The 25265-nt window shown below is 40.0% G+C and overlaps 1 protein-coding gene across 1 annotated transcript in view; it reads right to left on the reverse strand.

Moving 5' to 3' along the window:
* brip1 (BRCA1 interacting helicase 1) overlaps positions 1–25265 on the reverse strand; it is a 182955-nt gene that overhangs the window by 29139 nt on the left and 128551 nt on the right. The window contains exon 16 of the mRNA XM_078422433.1: positions 21437–21558. Within this exon, the coding sequence (XP_078278559.1) occupies positions 21437–21558 (122 nt within the window). The remainder of the gene's footprint in view (positions 1–21436; positions 21559–25265) is intronic.

Raw genomic sequence — 25265 nt, forward strand, 5'->3', positions numbered from 1 at the left:
TATAGATCTGGTGAAATAGTTGACCCTTGGGTTCAAATTCAATCTTTCCCTTCTCACCTAAAATCTATGCCCTCTAGTTCTTGATTTCCCAACCCTGAGAAAATGGTTATGTGCATTCACCCTACCTATACTCCTCATGAGTTTATACATCTCTGAGACCACCCCTCAATCATCTACGTTACACAAAATAGAGTCCCAGCATGCCCAACCTCTACCTCTAACTCAGCCCCTCGAGACCTGGAAACATCCTCATAAATCTTCTCTGCACTCTTTCCAGGTTTCCTATAGCATATTCTCTATACTAAAACTTAACATAATATTCTAAGTGAGGCCATACCAACATCTTGTATAACTGCAACATAACTGTTCCAACTTCTATACTCAATGCCCTTATGAATGAAAGCCTACATGTCATAAGCCTTCTTCACCACCCTGTCCACCTGTGCCACCACTTTTGGGAATTCTCTCTGTCCTACAGCATTCTCCATGATCCTACCATTCACTATCAAAGTCCTACACTGGTTTGATATCGCAAAATGCAAAACCTTGCTCTTACCTAAATTAATCTCCATTTGCCATTCTTTTTTGGTCCACTTCCATGGCGAACAAAGATCCCCCTGTAATTCTTGATAACCATCTTCACTGTTTATGATACCACCTATTTTAGTTCTCAGCCCACGAGGTACACCATGGGTCCCCAGTCCGTAGAACATCTTTCCACATCACCTTCTACTTCCTTCTGAATCAAGTAATCTATCACATACAACCTAATCAAAGGCCTTGAATACAGACTACGTTGAATGATCTGCTCTTATCTACCTTCTTGGTTACTTCCTCAAAATTCAATCAAATTCGTGTGACGCTATCTCCCATGCAACCAATTCTTAATTAACCTGTCATCCCAAAACATACAGTATATGCCTTATCCCTCAGAGGCCCCTCCAGTAACTTACCTATCACTGATAACAGGCTTACGGGTTAGTTCACAGGTTTTTCCTTACAACCTTTTAAAATAAAGGCCAGCCTCTAGTCTTCTGGGACCATACTCATGCCTAAGAATTATGCATATGTCTCAGCCAGGGCCAATCAGTTTCTTCTCTAGTTGTTCTTAGATATACCTGATCAGGTCCCGGAGATATATCTACCTTTATGCATTTTAGGACATCAACTCCTCTACAGTAATGTAGACTATCCTCACGCCATTCCCATTAATTTCCCCCCGAGTTCCCAAACGTCATGCCTTCCTCCATGGTAAAATCAGAAGAATATTCATTGATGGCCTTGCCCATCTCCTGTGGTTCCAAACATAAATGTCCACTTTTGTCCTTAAGGGGCCCTATTTTCTCTTCAGTTGCTTTTTCCCTTAAGAAATTCATAAAAATGCTTTGGCTTCTTCTTAATCTTCTCTTCCAAAGCAATATCATGCTCTCTTTTAACCCTCGTGATGTCCTCCTTATACACATATAGGGATTCACAAGGTCCCAGCTGCTTGTACCTGACCCATGCTTCCCTTTTAACTGACTAAAGCATCAATATTTTTGTCATCCAGTATTCCTTATTCCTGCCGGCGTGGCCCTGCACTCCAACAGGAACATACAGATTTTGAACTAACTATCCTTGCCCACTCCCTAGCAGGGCCCTCTACAAATTGCCTGAGGAACGATAGACAGCATGTTTAAATATTAAAAAGCCCAAGTGCGAGTGAACTGTGTTTGTAGTTTTAATGACTTACAGTGTCCTAGTCAATCTTAATATGCACGAGTTAAACTTACCCTGAGATCTTCTTCCAAGCAGAGCTTTCTGCATGTTATCATTTATTGCAGGTAAACTAATTGCATCAGACACAAGAATTTACAGTTGATCAAAGCAGGAATTGAAAAAGAGCTGGAGCTGCACATTAATGGTTGCCCGTGGCAAATTTATAATTATTTTTGAAAGAGCTAATCAAAGGTTTCAAAGGTCTTTTATTGTCACGTGTACCAATTAAGGTACAGAGATATTCATATCAAGCATGCAAGGTTAAAATCTAACACGCCAAACAATGAGCTGAACTATAAATACAAGGGGTACTCAGAAACACCGAGTGAACTGAATCCCATGCAACAAATTCATTAACAATTGTGCAGCCATGGATTTATCTGAGACACATAACTGATTACTTGGTGAACTTGAGCAAAAGCAAGGAAGTAGTAACCTGGATACACCAAAGTAGTTAGATAAAATTACAATTCAAATCAATATATTTTAAAAAAAATGTTTGTGATGCTAGGATCATGAGGATAAGGTAAAAGAATGTGTGGCTGAAAAACTGATAAATGAGGTAGAACTATTAGTATCTCTTCTGGGACTGAGGGATGGGCTGCAACTGAACTGGAGGACGACCAATATTTTGCAAGGAGGATATCACAAAATGCTGGAGTAACTCAGCAGGTCAGGCAGCATCTAGGAGAGAGGGAATGGGTGACGTTTCGGGTCAAGACCCTTCTTCAGACTGATAGACACAAAAAGCTGGAGTAACTTAGCGGGACAGGCAGCATCACTGGAGAGAAGCAATGGGTCACCTTTTCAGTTTGAGACCCTTCTTCAGACTGGTTAGGGATAAGGGAAACGAGAGATATAGACGGTGCTGTGGAGAGATAAAAACAATGAATGAAAGATATGCAAAAAAGTAACGATGATAAAGGAAACAGGCCATTGTAAGCTGTTTGTAGGGTGAAAATGAGAAGCTAGTGTGACTTGGGTGGGGAAGGATAGAGCAAGAGAGAGGGAATGCCAGGGCTACCTGAAGTGAGAGAACTCAATATTCATACCACTGGGCTGTAAGCTGCCCAAGCGAAATATGAGATGCTGTTCCTCCAATTTGCGTTTAGTCTCACTCTGACAATGGAGGAGACCGAGAACAGAAAGGTCTGTGTAGAAATAGGAAGGAGAATTAAAGTGTCCAGCAACTGGGAGATCTGATTGGTTCACGCTGACTGAGAGAAGGTGTTCCGCGAAATGAATAGGTCAGTTGGAAATTGGTATGTGTGAAGTTGGGGAATTACAGAGACATGGCTGCAAGAGGATCGGAGCAGGGAACTGAATATTCAGGGTATACGTCCTATCAAAAAGACAGACAGGTGGGCTGAGGGGGTGGGGTGGCTCTGTTAGTAAGGAATGAAATTCTGTCCCTTGCAAGGGGTGACATAGAATCAGGAGATGTAGAGTCATTGTGGATAGAACTGAGACATTGTAAGGGTAAAAAGACCCTAATGGGAGTTATCTACAGGCCCCCAAACAGTTGCCTGGAGATAGGGTGCAAGTTGCGTCAGGAGTTAAAATTAGCATGTAACAAAGGTAATGCTACAGTGGTTATGGGAGATTTCAACATGCAGGTAGACTGGGAAAATCAGATTGGTAATGGACCCCAAGAAAGGGAGTTTGTAGAGTGCCTCTGAGATGGATTCTTCGAGTAGCTTGTACTGGGGCTTACCAGGGAGACGGCAATTCTGGATTTAGTGTTGTGTAATGAACCGGATTTGACAAGGGAACTCAAGGTGAAGGAAGCAGTAGGAGGTAGTGACCATAATATGATAAGTTTTAATCTGCAATTTGAGAGGGAGAAGGTAAAATTGGAAGTATCAGTATTGCAGTTGAACAAAGGGGACTATGTTGGCATGAGGGAGGAGTTGGCCAACTTTATCTGGAAAGGGACCCTAGCAGGGTTGACGGTGGAACAGCAATGACAGGTGTTTCTGGGAATAATCCAGAAGATGCAGGATCATTTCATTCCAAAGAGGAAGAAAGATTCTAAGGGGAGTAAGAGGCGACTATGGCTGACAAGGGAAGTCAAGGACAGTGTAAGAATAAAAGAGAAGACATATAACATAGGAAAGATGAGCGGGATGCCAGAGGATTGGGCAAATTTTAAAGATCAATAGAAGGTAACTAAAAAGGCAATACGGGGAGAAAAGATGAAGTATGAAGATAAGCTAGCCAAGAATATAAAGGAGGATAGTAAAAGTTTCTTTAGGTATGGAAGAGAAAAAAAATAGTTACGACAAATGTGGGTCCCTTGAAGAAGAAACAGGTGAATTTATTATGGGGAACAAGGAATTGGCAGATGAGTTGAACAGGTATTTTGGTTTTGTCTTCACTAAGGAAGACACAAACAATCTCCCAAGTGTACTGGGGGACAGAGGACCTAGGGTGATGAAGGAACTGAAGGAAATTCACATTAATAAGGAAATGGTGTTGGGTAGACTGATGGGACTGAAGGCTGATAAATCCCCAGGGCCTGATGGTCTGCATCCCAGGGTACTCAAGGAGGTGGCTCTAGAAATCGTGGACGCATTGATCATTTTCCAATGTCTATAGATTCTGGATCTGTTCCTGTGGATTGGAGGGTAGTTAATGTTATCCCACTTTTCAAGAAAGGAGAGAGAAAGCAGGGAATTATAGACCAGTTACCCTGACATCGGTGGTGGGGAAAATGCAAAGATGTAATAGCGGCGTATTTGGATAGCAGTAACAGGATTGGTCCAAATCAACATGGATTTACGAAGGGGAAATCATGCTTGACTAATCTTCTGGAATTTTTTGAGGATGTAACAAGTAAAATGGACAAGGGAGAGCCAGTAGATGTGGTGTATCTGGACTTTCAGAAAGCCTTCGAAAAGGTCCCACACAGATTAGTGGGCAAAATTACAGCACATGATATTGGGGGTAGGGTATTGACATGGATAGAAAATTGGTTGGCAGACAGGAAATAAAGAGTAGGGATTAACAGGACATTTTCAGAATGACAGGCAGTGACTAGTGGGGTGCCGCAAGGCTTGGTGCTGGGACAGCAGCTATTTACAATGTACATTAATGATTTAGATGAAGGAATTAAAAGTAACATTAGCAAATTTGCAGATGACACAAAGCTGGGTGGCAGTGTGAAGAGGATGCTCTGAGGATGCAGAGTGACTTGGACAGGTTGGGTGAGTGGCCAGAAGTGATGAAATCAATAATGGTGTTTGAGATTAAGGCCTGGTGCTCATCTGTGGGATCATGGTCCATGGATAAATAGGAGGAGGTGTCTGAGAGTTGTCGCCTGGCCTCAACCCGGTAGAGGTCAGTGCACCAGACTACCACGACTCCTCCCTTGTCGACAGGTTTGATTATAATATCAGGGTTGCTACAGAGTGAAGGACCCTACGTTCAGAGGGATTGAGGTTGGAGTAAGTAAGGGGAGTGGAAAAGTTGAGACGGTTGATGTCACGCCTGCAGTTAGAAATAAAGAGGTCTAGAGAGGGTAGATGGCCATTCTGGGGAGTCCGAGGAGGGGGACCGGTGGAGATGGGAGAAGGGGTCATCACTGGGTGATGAAGACTCCTTCCCATAGAAAAAGGGACGGAGGCGACGGAGAAAAAGCTCTTTTTAACTCAGTTTTATTTACTTGTAAACTCATCATTTACTAATGATTATTTTGTTCAGTCTCGAAGAGGAGGAATGTTCATTTTCCATTTCTCAAGTATGAAGAAGTGTCTTTATAAAACAAACCTCATCTTTTCTCTTTGCTGATGCATTATCTATTTTGTAACATTTTGTATTTATTTTAATTGCAAATTTTGCATCACCATTAGGTAAGGCAGTCAGGGTGATTTCACTCTAATTGTTATTAATATTATTCATACAGTACATGTATTCACCTAGTTAAAATCTAATTGATCCCAAGTCAACATTAAATTGCCTTAATCAACAAATGCTCGAAAATAAATTGTGCAAACCTTACAAGTAGCATATTGTACTAAATAGTTGGATTGAAGAGCAAAACTGAAATAAAATCACAATTTTCTAGTCAGCTAGTATTAAATTTGAGCTCTAGTTATATGTCTATGTCACTATAATGTGCACTGACCTCAAACAGAATTACGACAGTAAGCAATTATCCTCATGTCTACTGATATGTCATGCTAAACCTGACAGTTCAAGGAATGAAGTTAATTGTTTTGACTAGCCGCCATAATTAGCCACAGTAACTGTAATTGCCAATAGCCAATTTGACTGATATAGTGGCCATGAAAAAAGACATAAAAGCAACCTGATGCTTATGACCTGTAAGCAAAATGACAGTATGCTCAAGTGATTTCTTTACTACTTACAGAATTGTTACAGTACAGAAGGAAGCCATTTAGCTCATCAAGCACGGACCTTAGGCACATTATGATTAGTTTTCTCAATATTGGCTTAATTGCTAATGCACCGGTTGACTCCCCTAACAGTTTTGGCAATTACAAATATAATTGTATGAAGTGCTTAAATTAAAAATCTAAAATAAAATCTAAAAAGACCTAATTTCCCACTATTCAGGACCAACCAGTATTTTTTTCCAATCATTTAAAACATTATTTGTATTTGCTTTATCAATATTTCAGGACCTGTGTGTCATATGAGGCCAGAAATTAATGTCTGTCATTCATTACAATTGAAAAGCTGAGCTGCCATGTTGAACCACAACATGTTTGGTGAAGTTCTCGGATGTGGACCCAGCAAAAACAAAAGATCAGCATTTCACCATCAGGATGGTGTGCCACTTGGAGCCCATGTCCCCTCTTGGTAGTAGAGGCTGTGGGTTTGGGAGGTGTTGATGTGGTACATTATGTAAATTGTGTTAACTGTGGTCCGTATGCACTAATGTATTGCTCTGGATGATGTTGAACATCTTGTGAATTGTTAGTTTAGTTTAGTTTTAGTTTAGTTCAGAGATATAACGTGGAAGCAGGCCCTTCGGCCAACTGAGTCTATGCTGACCAATGACTCATACACTATTTCTATCCTACACACCAAGGACAGTTTACAGAAACTAATTAACTGACAAACCTGCACGTCTTTGGAATGTGGGAGGAAACTGGAGCACTCGCAGAAAAGCCACATAGTAACAGGGAGAATGTGCAAACACCGTGTAGTCAGCATCCATAGTCAGGATTGAACCCAGATCTCTGGCGCTGTAAGGCAGCAACTCTATCGCTGCGCCACTGTGTCACCATTGTGCATATGAGCTCCACTCATCTAGGCAAGTAAAGAATATTTCATCATGCCCCTAAACTTTGTCTTGTGTACAGTGGCATGTGGCAGGAGGCTAGTCACACCATAGGACACCTACTCTTGGCTGTTCCGGTTTAATTTTTGGTCAGTGATATCTCCCAAGTCTTTGATAATGGGGACTTGGCAAAGGTAAGGCAGTAGCGAAATAGGTTTGCAGCTGTGCTAGAAAATATGCATTTAAAAATACATGCATTCAAATGTTTGTTCTTTGTCTCACATTATTGGAGAACTAAATACAAAATAAAAGGAACTTTAGTAAATGCAGGGAGTAATTCAGAAGTGAAAATGGCTAACTGAGGATTCAGAAAAACCTGTGAATACTTGAATGAAAAGTTAGTCAAAAATTGCAGCGGGATCTTGATCGGTTGGGCAGTTGGACTGAGGAATGGTTGATGGAATTTAATACAGAGAAATGTGAGGTGTTGCATTTTGGGAAGACTAACATGGGCAGGACCTACACAGTGAATGGTAGGGCTCTTTCAAGTGTGGTAGAGCATAGGGATCTGGGAGTGCGGGTACATAGTTCGTTGAAAGTAGCGCCACAGGTAGATGGGGGGGGGGGGGATCACAAAGGCTTTTGACACAATGGCCTTCATCAGTCAAAGTTTTGAGTTTTTGAAGGTGAGAGGTCGTGTTGCAGTTATATAAGACGTTGGTGAGGCTGCATTTAGAGTACTGTGTTCAGTTTTGGGCACTATGTTATAGGAAAAATGTTGTCAAGCTGGAATGGTTGCAGTGAAGATTTACGAGGATGTTGCCAGGATTTGAGGACCTGAGTTACAGAGAAAGGTTGAGCATGCTTGGACTCTATTCCTTGGAGTGCAGGAGGATGAGGGATGATCTTCAGAGGTGTACATAATCGTGAGAGGAATAGATTGAGTGGAAGCATGTGCGTCTCTTGCCCGGATGGGGGAAATTGAAAACCAGGTTTAAGGTGAGGAGGGAAAGATTTAATAGGAACCTGAGGGGTAACTTTTTCACACAAAGGATAATGGGTGCATGGAACAAAATGTCGAAGGAAGTAGTTGAGACAGGGACTATCGCAACATTTAGGCAGGTACATGGATAGGACAGATTTAGAGGGATATGGGCCAAATGCAGGCAGGTGGGACTAGTGTAGATGGGACATGTTGGTTGATGTGGGCAAGTTGGGCCGTAGGGCCTGTTTCCACTCTGTACGATTCTATCTATGACTCTATTCACAAGGATGAAAAAGTATTAAGATAATTGTCATGAATGCCTTGATGACATCTATGAAGATGACCAAAACTGCACTAATGGCAGTGCAAGTGCACGTAAATCAGTCATGGAAAAGCCCAAAGTCATGCCCACTTTCTATATTTTGGTTTTGGAAGGGGCACAGGATGGATTGACTAGGAATATATCAAAGCTTCAAGTTAAATTATGAAAGGGTTATACAAATTGAATTTTAGAGTAAACACATTTACGTTTGTTAATTAAAACTCTCAGTTTTGATTTTGCACTTTCCAAATTCTTAGTTCCACTTAGACTCTCTCTACACTATTCACTATAGGCTAACTCTCCTCCTTTTCCGTTAATTTCCAGCCTTGGTCATCTTACAGTCACATTTCTGTGTTGGCAGTGATATTGAATTGATTTATTACTATTTGTGCCATTGAATCATTTATCTTGAAGGTAGACACAAAATGCTGGAGTAACTCAGCGAGACAGGCAGCATCTCTGTAGAGAAGGAATGGGTGACGTTTCGGGTCGAAACAGAAAGGGGTGGAGATGGGAAGATGTGCGGAAAGCAGAAAGGAGAGGAGATGGGAAGCTGATCGGAAGGCAGAAAGGGGTAGAGATGGGAAGATGTGCAGAAAGCAAAAACTCCACCCCTTTCTGCTTTCTGCAGAAACCGTTCCCTCCGCAACTCCCTGGTCAACATGTGAGGCCCAGCGCAAAATTGGAGGAACAGCACCTCATGTTTCGCTTGGGTAGCTTACACCCCAGGGGTATGAACATTGACTTCTCTAACTTCAAATAGCCCTTGGTTTCCCTCGCTCTCCATCCTCTTCCCTTCCCAGTTCTCCCACCAGTCTTACTGTCTCCGACTACATTCTATCTCTGTCTCGCCCACCCCCCTGACATCAGTCTGAAGAAGGGTCTCGACCTGAAACGTCACCCATTCCTTCTCTCCAGAGATGCTGCCTGTCCCGCTGAGTTACACCAGCTTTTTGTGTCTACCTTCAATTTAAACCAGCATCTGCAGTTCTTTCCTATGAATCATTTATCTTATTGTGCACATCCAGATAAAGAGCTTTCAGTTTGATTTTTACCTTTTTCATGCTCTAACTACTGTTGAAAGTGCATGGTTTGTTTCTACACTCTGTCTCTTCCGAACAGATTCATGATCCTATGTCTCGTTATAATTACTCTTTTTTCTTACCTGAACTACTGCCTTGTCCTTTCTAATTTGCGCTGAACTTATTCAACCAAATGTAATGCAAGTGCTGTTTAGCTGTTGGACAGTTTTTGGCAATCAGGAAAGGAACCCCTTTGTTTAGGATTCCATGGCCAACGAAAATAATAATTCCTTATCTGATGTTAATTTTCTTTATAGATTTAATTAAGTGATGGCTAATATTTAAAGAATTATCACATTATTTTATATCACATTATGGCACAGAAGTGGTGAAGCTATGGCTATCAAAAGATGTTTGTACAAAATGTTGGTGAGTTTACATTTGCAGTACTGTGTTCAGTTTTAGTCATCCTGTATTCAGCTGGAAAGAGTTATAGAAGATTTACAAGGATGTTGCCAGGATTCAAGGCCATGAGCTACAGGGGAGGTCAGGCAGGCGAGAACAATATTCCTTGGAGCTGCCAGGGTTGAGGTAGGTACTATGACAGCATTTAAAAGACACTTGGACAGGTACATGGGTAGCAAAGGTTTGGAAGGATATGGGGAAAACGGGAATAGCTTGGATGGGGCATCTTGGTCAGCATGGAAGAGTTGAGCAAAAGGGCCTGTTTCTGTGACCATGACTCTAAGTTAAAAATAGTATTAGATTTTGGCAAAAGTGCAAAGGATAGGGAAATTTCCAAATTCACCAAAGGAGAACCAACCTATTTTTTGGGGTAAGTAGATCGGAAAACAGAACGTATTAACTACATCAACTAGGCTGAGACAGAAAATTATAGGAGAACACGAAAATTAAGATAAATTAAACAAGTGTATTATATTTGTCTTCAAAATAGACGCAAAATTAATCAAAATAATGAAAACAGTTCTAGAGCGAATGAGTAGTTGAAAGAAATTAACCAAAAAGACTGAGATAAATAATATTATTGGAAGGTAATACATCAACAGAAACTGACGACCAACCTTCCAAGATCTTCCAAGCGATGATGATTGAATAATGGATATACTGGTTGTCATCTTTAAAAATGTCAATGATTCTAGATCAGTTTCCACAGACTAAAAGGAAACAAATGTAACCCATTTATATTTAGAAAAGAGGAAGAGAGAAAAAGAAATGAAACTATAGGCCAGAAAGCAGGAAAATGTTCAAATTTATTCTGAAAAGAAAAATCATGTTCAAGAAATCAATTGAATCTTTTTGTTATTGGAACAAGCAAGATAAGGGAAAACCAGAGGATGTGGCATATCTGCACTTTGATATGATATTTAAAGCTATTAAATAAAATGAACATGGGGTTTGAGGTAATAAACTGAATTGGACTGAGAACTGGTCAAAAGGCAAAAAAAATAGAGAACAGGAATAAACAAGTCATTTTTGAGGTAGGAACATGTTAGTTTTGGGTCACTCCAGTGATCAATGCTAAAGCCCCAGAAATATAACATATATAAATATATCAATGATTTGAATATAGAGACCATGTATAACACATCCAATTTTGCTGATGGTACAAAACTAGATGGATTTAGACAAGCTAAGTTAATGGTAGCTGGAACATAATGTGGAAAAATGTAACAGTAGAACTAAATAGAAAAACATCTCTACATTGGTAGAACAAAATAGAAAAAGAGTGCTTTTTAAATGGTGAGAGATGAACCATGTTGGTGTTCAGTGGGAGCTGGGTACATGAATTACTGAAAGTTAACATGCAGACACAGCAAGCAATTAGGTAAGCTTGACGGAATAGATAGAGTAATAACATCTCTGAGATGTTCAGAACCAAGAGACACAATCTCAAAATAACATGACAACCACTCGGAAACTCCTTCACTCATAGGATATTGAATCTTTGGAATTCTCTCATCAAAAGGACTATGGGGGCTCAGCCATTGTGTATATTCAAGACATGGAAATCAATAGGTTTTTTGATAGGAGGTTAGTGTCAAGAAAGTGGTAAAAGGTCAGCTGTGATATACTGATGGGTAGAGCAAGGGACAAAGCACCAAATGGCCTACATCCATTTATTTCAATGGCCATTTCAACAGCATCTTCCAAAACGTGAGCTGTGGCTGTAAAAAGCACAGCATCCACATGAGATCAACACTATTTCTAAGTTTCTATCCAAATTATACCACCCTGATTTAGAAATTTATCACTACTTCAAGATCCTGGGCTTGTTCGCTTGACAGAAGGACTGCAATGGTTTCAGAAAATGGCCCTCATTATTTTCATAAAGATGCTTTAGAAAGGGCAATAAATATTCACTTAGCCAGCCATGACCACCTAAGAAAGTAAGAAAATTATACTTATTTTTAGTCTCAAAATCTTATAATCACTAAACTCTGTAACCAGTAGTGTATAAAGTGAATAAATTGCTGACCCATAAAGAATGATGAACTTTTTTTTTTTGTTGTGCAATCAACCAAAACTATATCTTGTCAAATAAATACAGGTAGATCTCTTGAGACCTTTACATTGACCTGCAGGATATGACTGTGTATGCGGCAATCTTTCATCAATTGTTAAATGTGCATTTATATCCAGCCAGCAACAGTGTAAAATAATAATGAGAACACAGGAAAAGCATCAGAAAAGTCACCCATTAATACCTTAAGAGCCGAGATAATAGTAATACAATATCACCAATTCTGAAGCAGAATATGACACTAAAATGTGTGACTTTGTGGAAAGCTCTTGGCAGTCCTGCATCAAACAGAAGACAAACTTGCTCAGATCAAACACAGTTGTCGCAAAATGCTTCTGAACTATGTCAGCTGAAGGCCAATACAAGACAATGATGAACAAGACAACCAATGTCACAAAAATTGCCTTACATGACTTCAACCTGACACATGTTGTATTCTATCAGAGCAAATTACGTTTACTAAGCTGATTGGTAATAATAATAGAGAAGTTTGAAAATATAAGAGATTATCTTTTGTGTGGAACTTGATAAACTTGACATAACAAAAATTAAGGAAATAAATGCAGAGCCAACCTACACTATCTCATAACCAAATGTTAACCAGCTACTAAAACAAAATGTCAGTATGTGATATGCAGTCTTACACCCTAACACTCATCTATCTTTGATTTAAACCAGCATCTGCAGTTCTTTCCTACACAAGATGCAATAATAGTTTACTTAGTTACACTGAAAAGTGTCAATAGTACTAGAATATTTGAATTAGTTTAAATTAGTTTAAATTAAATGCTATTAAAGCAGGAGAAAGCAAAAATGTATTTGAGTCAATATGGCAATAACTTTTGTTAAAAACAGGAAAAAAATGTATATGCACATCCTTACTGTGTGCTATTAAATACACCGATTTCCTACTTTCAGCACATGAACTAAAAACATGACATGGCTACAAGTGAAACATGTAGCCATGCCAAATTAATTAATTGCTAACTAGCAAATAAGGTTGGGGTCTTGTTTGTGATTCTAGATATAGCAGCCGATTGTACCACAGCAGTGGCATCGTTTTACAAAGTTAACAATGCTGTAAACAAGAAAAGGGCTGTAATAATTAACTGCGAATGCAGGACAAAGATCTGTAAGGTGAAATGCTCATGGACAAATATGATGTGGATGCAGATTCCAGCAGTAAATGAGCTGAAGTAATCTGGAATGGCTCGAGAAGACAAGAAGGAGAAGAAAATGAGAAGTTAGTTGCCTTGGTTCCAAAGCATGACACAAAATGGTAAAATGTGAACATGAGTAGAAGTGTAAGGGAAACAGAAATGTTTGAGATAGGTGACTACGAGTCTAGAAAGAATATTATGAAGTTAGAAATAGAAGATTGTGCGGCGTGACAAAATTACAGAAAGGTTAAAAGTGAGGTCATGATGGAACCTGTAAACGGTGATAATATTTTATATCAAAGTTTCCCTGACTGAGGTTTGATGATCAGGATTTGCTACAAATTAAGGTACAGGCAGCTACCCTTAATAGATCTGTTAATTTTGCATTGACAGATCTATTAAGGGTAGAAAAAAGAGGTTAGCCAGAGGAACATTTGAATAACAACTTTATAAATAACAAGGCATGGATGTGTGTTCCAACATTATAAGAGATGAGAAGGGTTTGGAGATGTACCGGACCAGAGAAGGCAAAGTGGCAGTTTTGGATAGTTCAGCTTCGAGTCAAATATTTTGCTGAGGCTGCAAACAATATTGCTTAGCCTCAAGTAGGGTCAGAAGGAGACATGGTAGTCGCGGCCAGACAAGGGATTAAAAACAACAATTTCCAAAAATCTATACTTCTCCCCGATTCCACCACGTTACATTAGTTACTTCTGATGCACGTATTCGAAAAGAGGGACAGGTTCAGAAAATGACTGCTGGGAGCAAAGATGTCACTTCAGAGGATGCAATGAGAATGACCATGACTGGTTCGAGTCCCCTTTTGGGTTTTAAGAGATTGGTAACTCACAAAGTCTACTAAATTTAACTCAGACAAGCGTGGGGGTGTTGCTTTGTGTTAATTTAAACCAGAACAGATCTTACAGTAAATGACAGGGCCCTGGAGAGTGCAGTAAAGACCTAGGGATTGAGGCACATGGTTCCTTGAAAGGGCAACGCAGGTAGACAGAGTGGTGAAGAAGTTATTTGGCATTTGTGTCTTCTTCAGTCAGAGCATTGAGTACAGGAACTGAGACATCATCTTGCAACTGTACAATTCATTGACAAGATCACATTTGGAGTAATGTCTACAGTTCCGGTCACCCAACTAAATAAAGAATGTTATTAAGCTGCAAAGGTGAATCAGAAAAGATTTAGAAGGATAATACTGGGATTGGAGAGCAAGAATTATAAAGAGACTCGATAGGCAGCCACTTTAATCCTTAGAGTATAGGAGACTGAGGGGTGATCTTATGGAAGAATGTAAAATCATGAGAGGCAAAGATAAATTCCCGCAAGGTAGATGTGGCTAAAACTAGAGGGCACAGATTTATGGTAAGAGAGGAAAGATTTTAAAGGGACCTGAGGGGTTATTTTCCCCCCACACAGAGGTGGTAGGTATATGGAATAAGTTGCCAGAATAGACTGGTACAATTAAAATGTTGAAACGACATTTGGACAGGTATACGAACACAAAAGGTTTACAGGTATATTGGCCAATTGCAGGGAAATAGGACTAGCTTGGATAGTCATCGTGGTCGGCATGGACAAGTTGGACGAAAGGGCTTTATCCATGCTTGAAACTCTATGACTGTAAACACAACATTATTTAGGAGTGATACATTCTACTGTTCTTTTCCCATGACATTTCCTTTTCACAGCTCTGAAATACCCAATGGCCTTACTGATGCCACACCTAGATGCCACTTAGAGAACCTCCTAGATACCACGTCTACATTCCTGCCAAAGGAATGTAGAAAATTACAGGGAAAATTGGGATAACAGAACATCCGGTGACAGAGATAGATATCTCAAGTTTATACAACTTTTCTAATGAACAGTACAATAGGCTACAGAGGACAATGTTTTGTGTCATCCACTTGCCATCTTATTAAATGACTCAGACGAGAGAGAGTATCAGCAGATCAGTCTTTAATGGGCCAGCACAAGGAAGCTCTGCTTCGGCTTCATCTCAAGAGGTAGGAATAAAAGGAGGAATAAAATATTTAAACTGTGTCTTAAGTGTACACTTGGACAGGATGTGAATAAAAAGCGGGAAAAGAATGGATTGGCATGCAGATTAACTGCCATTGAGCAATTGTGGACAGTGTTATAGATCACCTGCCTTTCTGGTTGAAAGATGAAGGAAGGCAACAAGATAATCCTACCAAGGCAACAATGAAATAAAATGAAAAATAAAACAGGACAGAACTGCAATCACATCAGAGTATATTTCTCCTTTTCAGTTGAGGCAATGTGTTAGAGAACAAGTAATTGAGCAATATGAAGTTATAAAACCTTCCAACCAAAATAAAATAAAATGCTTTGTTGCATGTAACAAGTCAAACAGAAACTATTTTCATCTGCTATCATTCTGATGTTAAATAATTTAACCTACATGTGAAAAACTAAAATTAGTAATCATTTAGCAGAACACTTAAAGTATTCGGTATTATTGTTACATTTAGATAATAGGGGATAATAACTAACTCGTGGTATTTATTGTTCCAACTGTTTGTGTGGGTAGTTATCACATTATTTTTCTCTGAACTACCTAACATTGACAGCATTGAGGTATGTCATGAATACTCGCAGTAAATAGTAGTGCAGCTTGTGACATTTCGACGAACACAAAACTTTATGCTTCAAGAAATTGTAGTGCAAATTTACCCTGGTCTCATATACTTATCTCAATCCCAGTTGCTTCCAGGGATTCTGAACAAGTGACATGATTAAAATCTAATGCAACCAAAACTCTCTTATGAACGGCAAATTCAATCTACTGTCAGCCAAGCAGAAGTGAAAAAAAATCAAACTGCTTCCCTGGAGGTACATCACTGCTATATGCTTCATGCCATTGTGTCTAAGGTGAACTATAAGTGTCAATCATCATTAAGAATCCCCAAGGTGACAGCTCCAGTTTTCAAATTGTGTTCACTGTTTGATCGAAAGTAAAATCTTAAAGGTCATTGCAACTTGCTAACGACATGATAAACAAAGAAAACACTGGAATGTACTGCCATTTTTACAGACTTGTTACTTACCTTACTCTTTCTTTTTTACTTCAAATTTTAAACTAATATTTAGAAAAGGCTATGTAATATTCCCCTTTGCCATCTAAATTACAATTTCCATTCCTCAACCAACAAGGAAAAATAAGGGTCCTCTTTCTTCTACAATTAAAATAAAATCAAACCATTATGCAAGGTACTCATAAGAAAAATAATTCAAGAATCTCTTCTCGATATGTCGAATTCTCAGGGAATCTCATGTTTTTGGGAAAATTAATTTCACGCCAAATTTCTAAAGGAACACAATTCCAAAGAGGAAATTCTAGTCTAATTGGCCGATTCTTCTGTTCTACACCAAAGATTCAAAGATAAACCTAGTACATTCAAAATCTCCAATAAAAATGTAATCAGATGCACACATTTTGAACAGGAAGAAATATAATACACGGTTCAATTTTGAGTACTTTGACTTCATACATAGAAATAAAATTGCTTGCAGACCTGACACAGATTATAGTACTGGTACTTCAGTGGTAAGCAGCTGTTGGCTTTATCCCAACTCCAGGCTAATCCCCCATCCCCAGGCTAAGTATTGCGCTGGTGGAATGATTGAACTGAAGCCCCCTTTTCCAACTCAAGTGCCAAAAATCTCAATGCGATCCAAAGAACAGGAATTTCCACTATGCTGGTTTGCATTCCTCCCAGAATCATCATCACCATCAAAACAGGTGCATTGTTTTTTGTATCAATGGTGTATGCAACATATACGTGTTTGCTTTCATAAAAGCATGCAATTACAATAGAAATAACAATCTGTAAGGTTTTGAGACCAACCAAGGCTCTAAAATCTGTCTACAAAAATATATAAATCCCATAACCCAAAACCTATATAAATCACACAGCCAACATATCAGAAATACTGTCACACTCACTTGTGAATACCAATGGAGACCCAAACATAGGAGGAGCCTCCAAGAACAACCCATCCTGAAAAACAGTACTGGTGTAGAAACAAAGAACTGTAGATGCTGGCTAATATCAAAAGGATACAAAACACTGGAATAACTCAGTAGGTCAGGATCATCTCTGGTCTGAAGAAGTGTCTCAACCCGAAACATCACCTATCCATGTTCTCCAGAGATTCTGCTTGACTAGCTGAGTTACTCCAGCATTTTGTGTCCACAGCATACCATTTGCAATTTTATCATTCAAATGTGAACCAAAGAGCTGATCTTAAAATGCAAGGAGCAAGTGGCTGCCTTTGCAACCAAGGCAACAATTCAGTATGACACGAAGGAAGAATTGTAAAATAATCATGACAATTTTAACTCATGAGAATTGAGGTAAAAAAAGAATTATAACATTAAATGGGTCCTTCAGCTCACTGACTCTGTGTCAAGCAGCAAGCACTCAATTACACAAATCCAATTTCATTCTCTCCATGTTCCCATCGACTTTGCCCATACTCAACTACTCATCCATGCATTATTGCCGCTTTGCAGTGGCCAATTAAACAATGGCAGTCATAGTGCAAGCTTCACACAGACAAGGTAATGATTGAACCTGGGTCACAGATATGGCAGCAGCTATACCAGCTGCACCACTGTACTGTTTTATTATTGATCAATTCCAAGGATTTGCTATCTTCAGTCATTTTATCAGTGACCATTTTGAGATCAGAAGAATGGATGTGCACTGATAATCATAAAATGTAATGTTCTATTTGCAACTCCCAAAATAATGATGCAATTCATACCCAGGTGTAGCAAGATCTAGATGCAATTCAGGTTTGGACTAATAGCTGGCAAATTACATTTGTGGGAAATAAGTAACCACCTCCAGCAACAAAATCTAAGCAATAACCGTAGATGTTTAAAAGCGTTATCATCACTGAGATCCTCACCATTTACATCCTTCAGAGGACAGTCACCACTCACCCAGAAACTTAACTAGACCTGGACCATTAATTCTATGACTGCAAGAGGTGGCCATAGGCAAGGTTTCCTGTGATGAATGACCCATCACCAATTCCCAAATATTCTCCACCACTCACAAGGAGCAAATCTGAACTATAAGGAATGTACATGGCAGTACACAAAATGCACAGTTCGAAGTGGTGCCTCACCAGCACCTTATTAGAGATAGAAATTAAATGCTAATTATCCACAGTACCCACATTCTGCGAATGAATACACAAAAAGTTTAGTTGTTTGTTCTTTCTACCCACAACCCTTGCCAGCCGCAGTTTCGTACTCAAGACCAGCGATGGACAATCTAGCCGACTGTGACGCCTAAGAAACGGAGTCCCCCAAGGCTCGGTACTGGCCCCCATGCTCTTCAATCTCTATATCAGCGATCTGCCACGCACTACCTCGTGCCAGTATGGATACACAGATGACTTGGCCCTACTGCACTTGGACAGGAGTTGGTCAAATGTTGAGGATGTGCTCTCGGTGGATATGGAACTTGTCGCGGGCTACCTTAAGACCTGGAGATTAAAACTGAGTGTAGCAAAAACCACCACAGCGGCCTTTCACCTGAACAACAAGGAAGCTCAACGCCAGCTAACCGTCACCCTCAATGGGTCACCCCTACCCTACAACATATTTCCTACATACCTCGGGATGAAACTAGATCGGCAGCTGACCCACAAGCAACACCTTGAAGCTCTCCGTGCTAAAGTCTCGGCACGGAACAACCTCCTGTGTTGCTTGGCTGGATCGTCATGGGGCGCCAGGACATCTACTCTTCGAACCAATGCTCTTGCACTCCTGTACAGCGCCGCTGAGTACGCCGCCCCAGCATGGTGCCGCAGCGCTCATACTAGCAAGCTAGACGCCACCCTCAACGACACCATGCGGATCATCACGGCTGCCTACGCCCTACTCCCACGGATCTCCTGCCGGTGCTCGCAGGTATCGCACCCGCCAAGCTTCGCAGAGAGTTCTCCACTCATAGGCTGGTGTGCAAGGCCCTGTCGGATGCCAAACATCCTTTGCACCACCTCGCCCAGGATTCACAGCAACTGGGACCTCAACGCCTGTCATCTCGTCACCCTTTCACCCGTCATGCAGCGACCCTCTGTGGCTCCGGTTTCAACATACTAGGAGCATGGAGAACCAGCTGGGAACAGACATCGCGACCTCCTCAATTCACTGTCGCACCGAACACCGTAGCCCCACCCGGCTCGGACATGCCCCGCAAAGAGTGGGTCGCCCTGAACCAGCTCCACACAGGGGTCGGCCGGTTCAATGCCAACATGCATCGTTGGGGGTTGTGTTCATCCGCAGCCTGCGTGTGTGGAGCAGACCAGCAAACAGCGCAGCACGTCATTTTCGACTGCACTGTCCTCCGTTCCCCTGGTGGAGGGGTAGACCTCACGGCCCTCTACAACAGCACATTGTACTGGCTACAGTGCCTGGAGGGCGTTACATAATTTCTGCTGCTTCAAACGCAAGAAGAAGACCCACAATAAAAGATGATGGAAATCATTTTCATGTTCTGTAACCCGTGCTTCACTCATGGCTCAGACCTTCAATAAGAACTGACTTAACCACCTCAATTTAGTTTGGGTCAATCAATGCAAAACATTAAATAGAGAGCTCTATGTGGAATTGTATAATCATTTAATTACAATAATGAATTCATTGCATATAAGTAAATTGCCACTGTGGCATGTTCAACATACTTTTGCATTATCATTTGAAATATATTCATAATGTGCACCACAATCAAGAGAACTGTAGAATTGGGAAACAAAACTACCAGATTACATTCCAAAGTGGAAAATCACTCTGGATAGCAATTTCAGATGTAATTATTATAACTCCATGAGTAAATTCATAGCACGTGGAGGACTCAGTCTAGAAGCCAGCAAAACCTTTAGTTCTTTCCCAGTAATGTGGTAGCAAATCTCAGCCACAAAAAATAATGGACCACTAGATCTGCTACAGTGCTTGCATGTTAGGGAGAAGGCAAAGAAACATAGAGAGATTTCCCAACATTGGATATTATCCCATTGTTTCTATTCATAATATAGCACCATATGAAGAGAAAGGTTCTGGTCAATCTTTAATGGTTTCCATAGAGAATAAAAGCCATTTGACCTATGAGCTTCTGTCTAGTATAGTTATTTGCATCAGAGGAGAAGAACATTAGAGAGAAAACTGCAAATAAAAATTAAAGAATCCTCATGACGATGTAAAAATAAAAAAACATTTAAGATTAGCTTCAGAAATGTAGCTCAATTATACAGTATTGCTTTTTCTGTTTTGTAAGCCAAGCAATGTATGAGACACACAACAAAATACTTTATATTGTGTATTTTTACACAGCAATGTATGAGACGCACAACAAAATACGTATTTTTACACAGCACTTTTTCTTGTTTTTACAATGAAAAGAAAAAGTGGGAAGTATCTAAGCTGAAAGAACATGATATGAACAGCTCTTTAAGCGGATTCGAGATGCCGATCGAAGAAGCAAATTTATAATCGATCAATTTTGGCCAACCTCCACACATCCAATTGCAATAAGATTTCAATAAAGCATATTTTTCCTGATATCATGTGAAAACAGTCTTGATTTTGAAATTTTAGAATCTCAGGCAATTTGATCGTTTGGCCAACATAATTTCCCAACTGTATTAAATAATTCATTCAAAAACAATTAAGTATTTAATAGCAGAATGTCATACAAAATTATAATGGTAATTATAATTATAATTATAATACGCGTGATCCTGCAATTCTAAATACATTGACAAACATTAGCCTACTTTAAGTGAAGGTCACCATTTGGAGACTTGATATTTTAAAACTTACTATTATTTCTGTGAATAGACACAAAAAGCTGGAGTAACTTATCGGGACAAGCAGCATCTCTGGAAAGAAGGAATGGATGATGTTTTGGGTTGAGACCCTTCTTCAGACTGGTTAGGGATAAGGGAAACGAGAGATATGGACGGTGATGTGCAGAGATAAAGAACAATGAATGAAAGATATGCAAAAAAAAGTAACAATGATAAAGGAAACAGGCCTTTGTAAGCTGCTTGTAGGGTGAAAATGAGAAGCTAGTGCGACTTGGGTGGGGGAGGGATAGAGAGAGAGGGAATGCTGGGGGTACCTGAAGTGAGGTACCTGAAGTGAGAGAAATCAATATTCATACCACTGTGTTGTGTGTTGGAGGCAAATATGTCTCTGTTGTACAAAACTCACAGTAGAGAAGATGCTTAACATATTCTTATGAACACTTGGATGCAATTTTGTTAAACACACAGACGTTTTCTGTGTATGAGTGGTAAGATTTCAAAAAGCTTTCTTAGCTTCTTTCTTAGTTTACATTACTTGCCTGGAGGTCTTTGAAATTTGGAAAAGGAATTCCTATTGTAACTACTGCACGGGCATTATCATCAGTGAAATCAAGTCCTTCGCTGACTTTTCCCCTGCAAACAGCTACCAAGAGAGCTCCACCTTAAGAACAAAAACAGAGAAAAAAAATGAAGGCACAGCACCAAAAGGAAGGTTAAAAGGGTAAACATAAATCAACTGGCAGAAGATGACTAAATGTGCATATTTAACTATTTTGACATGGGGCTAAAAGGTTATGCAAACTTCATTCTTTCAGTACATATATGCAATTTAGTCTGCATTGGTTTTAGTGAATAGAAAACATCCCCCTTAATTCCACAGATGTATAGCGCAAAATACGTTTTTGTTAAGTGTTTACTTAATTCTCTCACATTACCTACATGTAAAGTTAATCACATGTGCTTGCAGTGCTGATGTCTATTTGACAATATGGCAAATTGCAGCAGAAAAAAATCCACTCAATCTACTTTCAAATATCAGCTATCTGATAGACAGTATTATCAACAGTGCCAACATGCACCATTTACTCACCAAAATAACTTGTTTACTGATTTGGGATTCACCAAGAACATTAGACACCAGACTTCATTATAGACAATGTGTTGGAGTGACTCAGTAGGTTAGGCATCATCTCTGGAGAACATGGATAGGCGATGTTTCGGGTTGGAACTTCAGACTGAAGAAAGGTCCTGACCGTATGAGTGTAAGAAGGAACTGCAGATGCTGGTTTAAACATCAGCGAAGACACAAAAAGCTGCAGTAACTCAGCGAGACAGGCAGCATCTCTGGAGGAATGGGTGACGTTTCGGGTCTGAAAAAGGGTCATGCACAGAAGCGTCACCCGTTCCATCTCTCCAGAGATGCTACCTGTCCCGCTGAGTTACTCCAGCTTTTTGTGTCTATTCTGACTTTATATGTCGCCTATCCATGTTTTCCAGATTCTGCCTGACACTTAGAGTTACTCCAGTACATTGGATTTTCTTGTAAACCAGCATCTGGAGTTCCTTATGTCTAGAGCTGAATTCCAGAGCTGAGATGAGATGATTGCCGTTAACTTCAAGGTATTATATGACCAAACATAGCATCAAGTCGCACAGATAAAAGTGAAATCCACCAGCAAGAGTAAAATATTCCAATTGGTGGAATCATATTTTGCACAAAAGAAGATGATTGAGGCAGCCGATGGCCAAGCCCAAGATAAACTGTGTAAATTCCTCAAGGCAGTGCAGAGAGGAATTCCTCAACCATCTTCAGGTACTTCATCAATGGCCCTTGTTCCATGACCCCATCATGGAAGGAAAGCCATTGATGAAGCAGTGGACTTTTAGTAACGAGTACACAATGTTTAATTCTGGCATACCTCAGCATATTAATAGTTCATGCCTTTATTCAGCTAGACCAAAATAACATTCAGGCTAGTGGCAAGTAACATGACCATTTCCATCAAGCAAAAGTTTAACCACCTGCTTAATATTCAATGGAATTACCTCTTCTAACTGTCAATATTCTATAGATCACCATTGACCAGATATTCAACTGTACATATAAATATTGTGGCGTCAAGAGTAGGTCAGAGCGAGACATTCTGCGGCAAATGACTTCATCTCCTGATACCCCACATTCCATAGCCTTTCTACCAACTACAAGGCACAAATTAGGATTATGAAGGTGAGAGCAACTCCAAAATAACTCAAGAAGTTTGATACCATCTAGTATCTCATTCACAGCCAAAAGATTCATTTCCTCCACTTCTGAAGCATAATGCCTGCAGTGTACGATCTACAAAATCCACAGTCGTTACTCACCCAGGTCCGACCAAGCGCAAACCAAATTCATTGTGAGATACCTGTTGTTCTCAGTTAGTGCAAATAAATATTATTATGTTGGTTTTAACCTGTACGGAAATGGCAGAATTGTATTAGTTGCCTGTTTAATATTTGCCTAATTTTAGTTTCTACTGTGAAGAGCAAATTCTGAGAATTTTCCTCCAGGTTGGTTAGATTAAACAACTTTTATAAATCAACTTTTTATTGTGCCATTTTGATTGGTTATAGTGCCATCTCTGACAAAAAGAATAGCAGGCAAGAACTTAAAACAGCAGCACACTACCTGTATATTCAATGGGCAGGTTCAATGCAAAAAGATCAGGATATCAATTTCAAGAGAAGAAAGAATATTCAAACTTGTTTAAGGATCAAAATATTATTCAAGGTTAATTTGGAATTAATAACAATGTGAACAATTTTTGCTGCGTGGGTCACAATAGACTTTTTGAAGAAACCAGTACAAGTAGCAAATATTATTTTCCAATGGAACAATAGACAACAAAAATTAGTTTCCTCAAAGGTTCCAGATCCCACATGAATTTTAATGTGATTGAGAGACAGAAAGGTAAATTGCCAATGTCACTAATGATGGAAGGACTGAATGGCAACTACAACTCATCAGAACATTAATGGAATATTGGAAGCAAAAATCCTTAAGCATTTTGAGATGTACCTACAAGTGATTTTTTCTTAAGCTTAAAGCAAGAGCAAACCGTTTGGATAATGTTGTTCAGAAATATTTATGTATTCTTGGTGGATTAAACAAATTGTGCAGACGCATGAACTTTGTCTGGGATTCCAGAACGGGAGTTTCTATCATAGATGAGGCCCTCACACGTGTCTCCTCACTATCCCGTAACTCTGCTCTTGCTCCCTCTCCTCCCAGTCACAACAGGGAAGAGTCTCCCTAGTCCTCACCTTTCACCCCATCAGGTGCATACAGCACATACTGCTCCGACATTTCCACCACCTCCAACAGGATCCCACCACTAGTGACATCTTCCCATCTCCACCCCTTTCCGCTTTCCGTAGAGACCGTCCCCTCTGCAATTCCCTGGTTCAATCACCCCTTCCCACCTAAACCACCTCCTCCCCAGGTACTTGCCGCTGCAACCTCAGGAGATACAACATCTGTCGCTATACCTTCTCCCTCGACTCCATCCAAGGACCCCGACAGTCCTTTCAGGTGAGGCAGATGTTCATTTGCACATCCTCCAACCTCATCTACTGTATCCACTGTTCCCCGTGTGGATTCCTATATATCGGCGTGATCAAGCGCAGATTGGGCAATCGTTTCGTTGAACTACGCTCAGTCTGCCTTGGCCTGCGCAATCTCCTGGTTGCAAACATTTTAACTTCCCTTCCCATTCTGACCTTTCTGTCCTAGGGCTCCTCCAGTCAGAGTGAGATCACACACAAATTGGAGGAACCGCACCTCAGTAACCCTTGCATTCCCTCTCTCCCCATCCCTCTCCCATCCTAGTCGTCCTGCTAGTTTCACTGTTCGTATCCCTGTTATCACCGCTTCCACAGCCAACAATAGACTATTGTGGGCTCCAACATTCTTGGGTCATTGGTGCCTGCTCTGATTTGTTCTGACCCTTTTCATGCCTCTAGTTTCCCTCTCCCCTGATTCTCAGTCTGAAGAAGGGTCGTGACCCAAAACGTCACCTATTCCTTTTCCCCAGAGATACTGCCTGACCTTTTGAGTTACCCCAGTATTATGTGTCTTTCTTAAGTATTTGACAAGCAGCTCTTAACATCAAACTTTATTCAATAATTAACAGTTCTTGATTAAGCTAAACAATCAGATAGACAATTTTTGTCAAATACCTAATATATCCGTTATTAATAATGAACAAAACCTGAATGTCACTTTGCACATTTATAAATGTACTGTATCAAATTTCACACAATATAACCTGATAAGGGCTGACTTCTATTTCCGTTCAAAATCAAGTTTTGAGGTTTAATCCACTGATT

The sequence above is a fragment of the Rhinoraja longicauda genome, chromosome 26 (genome assembly GCF_053455715.1).
Source record: "Rhinoraja longicauda isolate Sanriku21f chromosome 26, sRhiLon1.1, whole genome shotgun sequence".
NCBI lineage: Eukaryota > Metazoa > Chordata > Chondrichthyes > Rajiformes > Arhynchobatidae > Rhinoraja > Rhinoraja longicauda.